Genomic DNA, 7,124 nt, shown 5'->3' with positions numbered 1-7,124 from the left:
CCAGTCTGCTGCCTGCACTTTCAACTAGATATTTCTGCCTCTGTCTTTGCTCACCCCATTTCCCCCAACTTGAAAGGCTCTCACTCACCCCATTTCCCCCTACTTGAAAGGCTCTCACCAAACCCTCTCCACTTGATTCTAATTCTATCTGTTGTTAAAGACCCAGGATACGCTCCACTTCCTCCAGGAAGCCCCTCTAGACCCTCCGGCCTTCGTTGCCTTTTCTGAACTCCTATAGCATCATTCTTCTGATACCTTTTTTTTTTTTTAATTTAAATTAAAAAATTTTTTTTGGCTCTGCCGTGCAGCTTGCGGGGATCTTAGTTCCCCAACCAGGGATTGAACCGCAGGCCCACGGCAGTGAAAGCGCCGACCCCTAACCACTGGACCACCCAGGGAATTCCCCTGATACCTTTCATTAGTTCAGCCTGTTGCACTGGATAACTTTTTGGTGTTTATTTAAAAACCGCTGTTTGCCCTCTTTCTATCTGTAGGCAACGAATACATAAATGCTAGATCTCAGGGATATGATCTATCACTTTTGTTTTATAGAAGCTGACTGGATAGGAGAGGTTCAGACTTGGCTGACCTCACGCAATTAATAAACAGGGAGTGACCCGGGACCAGGACCTAAGTAGTAGCCCAGACAATTAATAGGCATTGTCCCACCTATTCACACAAGGGTTAACCCAGCATTTCCTGTTCACGCCCTGTTAACTCCACCCCCTTCCCCGTGAACCAAAAGCTGAGCGGCCAGGGAAGCTTGTCCCTTGCGGGATGCCGTAGGGGCCCGCCCTCAGCTGCTCTGGGCCCGCCCTCAGCTGCTCCGGTCGGGTCAAACATGGCGGCCTCCGAGTCAGCGGCGGCTGTGAATCCAGGCACTGCGGAGAGCGAGGAGGAGACGATTCTCTATGACCTATTGGTCAATACCGAGTGGCCCCCGGAGACAGAAGTACAGGTGAACCAGGCTCCTCCAGGGCTGAGGCCAGCTTGGTGCGGGCGCTGACCCGGCAGAGCCACGTTGCAGTAACCACGTAGGAGAGTGGAGCTGGGTGGGCGGGGGAGCAGGACTCCGCCGCTTATGCGGTCGCCCTGGCAACGGTACCGTGGGCTAGCGAGGGTCTGGGTCCCCCAAGTGGAATTTCCTGGGATTCCTCCTGGGCTCCAAATTAGGATGTCGGGGGGCGGAACCTCGGTCCCTGAGGCATGTACCTCCCCACGCTGGTTTTGTTTCACTGCTCCTACTTGGAGGGGAGGCACAGCGTTGGATTCGAGGGTCCTTCTCATATCTAGACTCTTGGTGGTCCCTTCCCGCGGGCCGGCTAGGGCTGGGCAAGGCTGATCCTCATCTGAAGTGGGAGGATTTTCCAGGACACTACAGTCCATCTCAGCATCTGCTGGGCTGTCGTGGAGCGCGGCATCAAACCTTTGCTCCTACTTGGGCCTGAATTAATACGGTTCTTGTGTATTTCAGTATATAAGCATTTAATGAGTGTATGTGTGTGTGCGTCCGTGTTCCAGACACTGTGCCAGGCGCTGGGCTTACAGAGGTGAATAGCTTTCGTGGTATTTGCAGTCTAGAGGGAAGACAGTGGAGTAAACGTTTTTCATCGCCTACCGTAATATGCGCTGTAATAGCGGTGTGAGCAAAATGCCTTGGGGAGTGAAGATTTATGAGCTACGGACCCGGCTTTGGGTTCTCTGTTAAAAAGGGGTCGTAGGGGTTGGTAATCTGGAACTTGGAGTTATTAGTTTCGTAGAGAGGACCTCCCAGGCACAGAATGAAGAGTAAGAACCAGGAATCCACATTTATTCAACAGCTATTTTATGAGTCCCTAACGTGTGCCAGTCACTGCTTTTGGCTCAGAACAGGCAGGAAGATCGGAAAGGACTTTCTCTAAAGATCATGGAGCCCAGCCCATATGAATTCTTACTTACAACGCCTTTTCTGAGTTTCTTTACTGGAGAAAGTACTCTTTCTCCTGCTTCTCTTTGCTTTGTTTCTATCTGTAAGTAGTTTTTTTTTTTTAATTTATTTATTTAGGCTGTGCCAGGTATTAGTTGTGGCATGCAGACTGTTAGGTGCGGCATGCATGCGGTCGACCAGGGATCGAACCTGGGTCCCCTGCATTGGGAGCGTGGAGTCTTACCCACTGGACCATCAGGGAAGTCCCTATAAGTAGTTTTTAAATACTGGTAACTTGTACCCAGTACTCTGAGTATTAGCAAAGAAATATAACTTATTGTATAAGTATTACTAGAAAATTCTCAAGTGTGTTTTTTGTTTTTCCATTTGCAGCCTAGAGGCAACCGGAAACATGGTGCATCCTTTATCATCACAAAAGCAATTAGGGGTAAGTATAGCACATTTATTTTTCTACATATAATGATACAGTTAGCCGATAATTTTTTTCTCATTCTTATTTTTTTCTATTCATAACTGCTGTTTTAGGAAGTTTAGGGATTTGAAATGTGTTCTTCTGAGTTTTAATGTAGAGCCTGATTAAAAATGAATAGCATAACTGTTATGTAAGCTTTATTTTATAAAAAATGCATATATACATATATGATATGTCTATAAATATACATATGTGTGTATATACACATATGTATGCATATGTTTACACACATACATTTTTAATGCGGCTTAAAGTATGGCCTGAGTTTAACCATTATGGATGTGTTCTGGAAGAAATGAAGAAAATCAAACCCACTCAGAGAATCTGCGGACATCGACGGTGAAAAGGGAGTGACTCAGAGAATCTGCGGACATCGACGGTGAAAAGGGAGTGACTCAGAGAATCTGCGGACATCGACGGTGAAAAGGGAGTGACTCAGAGAATCTGCGGACATCGACGGTGAAAAGGGAGTGACAGACCGTTTTAAGTGTTTTACATGATGTTTCAGATACATCTGTTTAGAGTCACTCAAATTACAAATTTGATTAACCAGGACATTCGTTTAACTCCCGACAGACTTTATGTATGAGCTCACGAGATCTGAGAAAGTATTGAGCACTAGCCGATTAAGCTGGTGTTATGAGGGCTTTATGTGTATTTATTGATGCAATCCTTTACCAGACCAACAAGGTAGGTGTGTTAGCAATTTATGTTTTTAGATGAGGAAACTTGCCCAAGGTCATGCATTTGGATTGACTACCTTTCTTTCTGGATCCAAAGCCCATCCTTATTATACTGGGGAATTTCAGCTACTTATAAAGAGAAGGTTCAGTTTCAAAGGAGTTGAGTACTTGAAATTAACTCTAATTTTATCTTCTGATAAAGATAAAATAGTTTTATCTTCTGTTACAAGAAGTACTAGCATGTTCAATTTTCATTATCACAAATGTGAAATTTTGAAAATTTAGGAAATGTACACAAGTAATAAAATGTATAAAGTTTAGAGAATATAGACAACCACAAATTAGAATAAATAATTCCTTATTTTACCACCTGGAGATAATCCCTTATCCTTCAGACCTTTTGCTATTGATACATACATAACCATGTACACAGGTTCACACATGATTACATTTTAAATGGAATCATATAAAACATTGCTTGTCCATAGTGTGTTAGAGATTTTGTTTCCCATGGACTTCCCCATTTTAGGCAATGTTATTATTTTTTAAGTCTTCGCTGTAAAGTGTAAAATGGTATCTTAACCTTTATACAAATACTTAGGTTTTAATGGGTGATTACTATGACCTCTACTCCATGGTCTTATTAAAGCCTGTTAGGAGAAATTTAGCATCTCAAACCACTTTTACTTGTTGTACTGTTAGGAAATACTTCAAAGTTCTTTGAATAACACAAACTTGGGACTTAATATAAATCAATATATGATGTAAAAGTTATAGTGTATATTAGATTATATTTATTCTTGTCAAGAGTTGTATTCTCCATGTTTTGTTTTGTTTTGTGATGACTCAGTCTACAGTATATTTCAGGTTTATTATCAATAAATCTAAAATTGAAAATGATTCCTAAAGAATAGCTCATTCATATTTGGCTTTGCTGTTTCTTTTTATTACAGATCGTTTATTATTTTTAAGCCAATATATCTGGTACAGGTGAGTCATGAATTCTTCAGAGAAACAGTATGAACAGCAAATACAAACAATATTATTTGTATTTATGGTTTAAGTTTTCAGAATTGAATCCCAGATTGTGATATGGACACTGACATTCAGGTGAACCCAATTTATAAGATAGACCTTTCAAACATTTGGCCTACCCTGACAAGATCTCTCAGTAAAAGTAGGGTACTTTTTGATCCCTTAGTCATTATTAGGAATATCTCATAGCAATTTCTACTTTCTCTCAGTGTTCTCAGCCTTATCTTGAATGCCCACATGATGGATCTGTGCTTGTGTATCTTTTTAAAAACCTTTTTGTTCTTATTGTTATATCGACTCTTGTAGTTAATATTCATTCAGTTGCTATGCATCAGAGAAGGTTCTTTAGGTTTCAGTTCTTGGGAACTTCTTAAGTCTTTTGAATGTTAAGTGTGTTTTTAGGCCTGGCGCTAATATTCACCTTTAAAAGGAACAGTGAAATGATTATTCTGACCAAGATGCATGTGTAGGAATTGTTTTATAGAATTATTTACCACAGATTGCCTTTTACTCAAGGACATCTAATCTTAAAAGCTCCAGAGATAATAGAGTTCTAGTTCTATAAAAGGGACCTTTGGCTCTTCTCTGAGGTTAGCTCCAGTGCTTTTCTGCTTTTACTGTGTGTGTGTGTGTGTGTGTGTGTGTGTGTGTGCATAAATTACATTTCTTACTGAGTTTTATCTTATTTTTGGGGGTGTGGGGTGTGATAGAGAACTGAGTGAGGGAGAGGGTAGAGGTGGGGAGGGGAGCCTAAGAGGTAGGTTGTTTTTCCTGGTGTCACCGGGCTACACTTGCTAGTACTGAGCACCCGTGGAAAGGGATGGCAGAAGATACGTGTTTGGGTCACTCCTTGACAGTAAGTCCTTTTGTTATTTGTTAAGAAGGAGGACTTCCAAGTGCTCCCTCTGATACAAGCCTTGCCCAATGTGTAAACACCTTAAGGTCAGGCATCAGGAGGTATGTTTCTCCCAAGAAGTCCCTTTCCTTGCATTGGCCACATTGATCAGTGTACAGACCATCAGTGAGCACACCATGAGGTGATTATCTCGTCTTCCCTGTGGTATGTTTCTTTCAAAAAGCTTGTAGTTGAGTTTTTTGCTCTTGAGTTTATGGTAATTGTACCTAAAAGTTTTTGGGGCCAATATTTCTTTCAAGAGGCTTTTTCTTTTCAAGTTTTTTTCTTTCAATCATGAAATACTATAAACAGACTGAGAATTATAGACAATAATATAATAAACCTGTTATGATTTCTGTCCACATCTGAATTAAAGCAGTTGTTGCTGTTCTGCCGCGTTTGCTTCAGATAGCCCTGTTTTTCTTTGTATGCAAGATGTTACAGCTCAAGTCCTCTCCCCACACTCCGCCCAACCTTTCCCCACCCTTCCCCTCCAGAGGGAGTTATCATTCTCATGTTGATTGTATCATTCACCTGCATGTTTCATCTTTATTATTTCTGTAACTGTCTGATGGCATTAAATATTTTATGTTTTAAAAATGAACATGAATATACTGAATGTAAATTACTAATTTTTTATCCTATTTTGTGTTTTTATTATTTTTTTTCATTTTCCTGTCCTCACCCCCCAGTCAAATTATTTTCTTTCTGCTTCTTTTCCACCTATTTTCTTGATTTCTTCATGTGTTACTCCTCTAATTTATCTCCTGATTCACGTATGGTGGATCATTTCCTTATATATTTTGTGATGATGCTGTCGTGAGCTTATGCCTGGGCATCTTGTGTCACATGAGTAAAGTGAAATCGCAGTCCAGTCTTGCATTCAGTAAAAGCTTGGGGTTTTGATTTTTTTCATAGGTTTCATTCCTGTCCCCCCACAGACCAGAATTCCAGGCGGAGATGAGATTCTGGAAGGTCTCCCTGGGCCTGTGGTGACGTTTGTCTAGTTCTCCCTTCTCTGGTATGGTAGCACTGCCATTTGAAAGTCCTGGCCTTTGCAGGAGTCTCACCTCCAGCTGCTGTCCTTCCTGTGGCCCACAGCTCATTTCCTCTCCCTGGTGTTAACTCTCATTTTGAGTTCTGTTTCTCTCTTTGTCCTGTACCCAATCCTGACTTTCAGTTCTCTTTGCATTTGTAGTTCTTGGAGATTTCTTTCTTGTGAGTTTAGCTGTACATTAGAATATGTTTTCGTTAGAGTTGAGCCAGAATTTTTAGGTGTGCATTGCAGGAGGGGTTTCTTTTTTTTTTTTCTTTTCTTTTTTGCAAAGATGTCAAACATTTCTTAGAATTCTTTTTTTAACATCTTTATTGGAGTATAGTTGCTTTACAATGGTGTGTTAGTTTCTGCTTTATAACAAAGTGAATCAGTTATACATATGTTCCCATATCTCTTGCATCTCCCTCCCTCCCAAGGAGGGGTTTCTTATAAGCTCATTCTGCTATGTTACTGGCACCCTCAGTATCTTCTCCTTAGAAAAAATAAAAAATTTATTTCATCGAACACATCACCAGGTTTTTTTGGAAATAGAGAAACGTATGTGGTCAAGTTTCAGATGTCCAATTAGCAAGTTTTGGTTTTGGGTCTGCCAGTATTCAGTTTTTATATTCTAATGGATAAAAATCCTTATCGCTTGCCATAGATCTATATGTTATTTATAATGTTTACCTACTTGTACGTGGTTTCTGTGATTAGATGTTACGTTAGCTGATGTGTTGTGGTTTCAGCCCTGCACCTTTTCTGCTCCCTGAGGGACTGGTTCGTTTGGTTAATAAACAGGTGAACTGGCATTCGGTACTTGCAAGGTAAGGATGCATAAAATTCACATAATGTTCCTCTGCCTGGGCAACCATGTAAATTCCATCATGGATCTTAACTTTGGGGTCCTTACGGCTTGCAGTCTCGATTTTTGTTGTATATAAATTCCCTGTGCCCCATATGATTAGTATTGTTTAAATGTGTTAATTCAACTGTACTGAATTATTTTGTTTGCTTTTTGTATCTATATACTCATCTAATTATAAAGTCAAAAAGTTGGATAATTAAAGATATGA

General features: G+C 40.6%; 1 protein-coding gene across 2 annotated transcripts in view; it reads left to right on the top strand.

Moving 5' to 3' along the window:
• The first annotated feature begins 834 nt into the window (after positions 1–834).
• The window catches only part of NBAS (NBAS subunit of NRZ tethering complex), a 332,635-nt gene continuing 326,345 nt past the window's right edge, over positions 835–7,124 (top strand). For both annotated transcript variants that reach the window (XM_024747243.1, XM_024747242.1), the window contains exons 1-4: positions 835–958; positions 2,300–2,354; positions 4,036–4,072; positions 6,798–6,875. In XM_024747243.1, the coding sequence (XP_024603011.1) occupies positions 842–958; positions 2,300–2,354; positions 4,036–4,072; positions 6,798–6,875 (287 nt within the window). In that variant the 5' untranslated portion in view covers positions 835–841. The remainder of the gene's footprint in view (positions 959–2,299; positions 2,355–4,035; positions 4,073–6,797; positions 6,876–7,124) is intronic.

Source organism: Neophocaena asiaeorientalis, unplaced genomic scaffold (genome assembly GCF_003031525.2).
Source record: "Neophocaena asiaeorientalis asiaeorientalis breed wild unplaced genomic scaffold, Neophocaena_asiaeorientalis_V1.1 scaffold398, whole genome shotgun sequence".
Lineage (NCBI taxonomy): Eukaryota > Metazoa > Chordata > Mammalia > Artiodactyla > Phocoenidae > Neophocaena > Neophocaena asiaeorientalis.
Note: the sequence above shows the minus strand (reverse complement) of the source record. Positions and strands in the feature narration are given on the sequence as shown.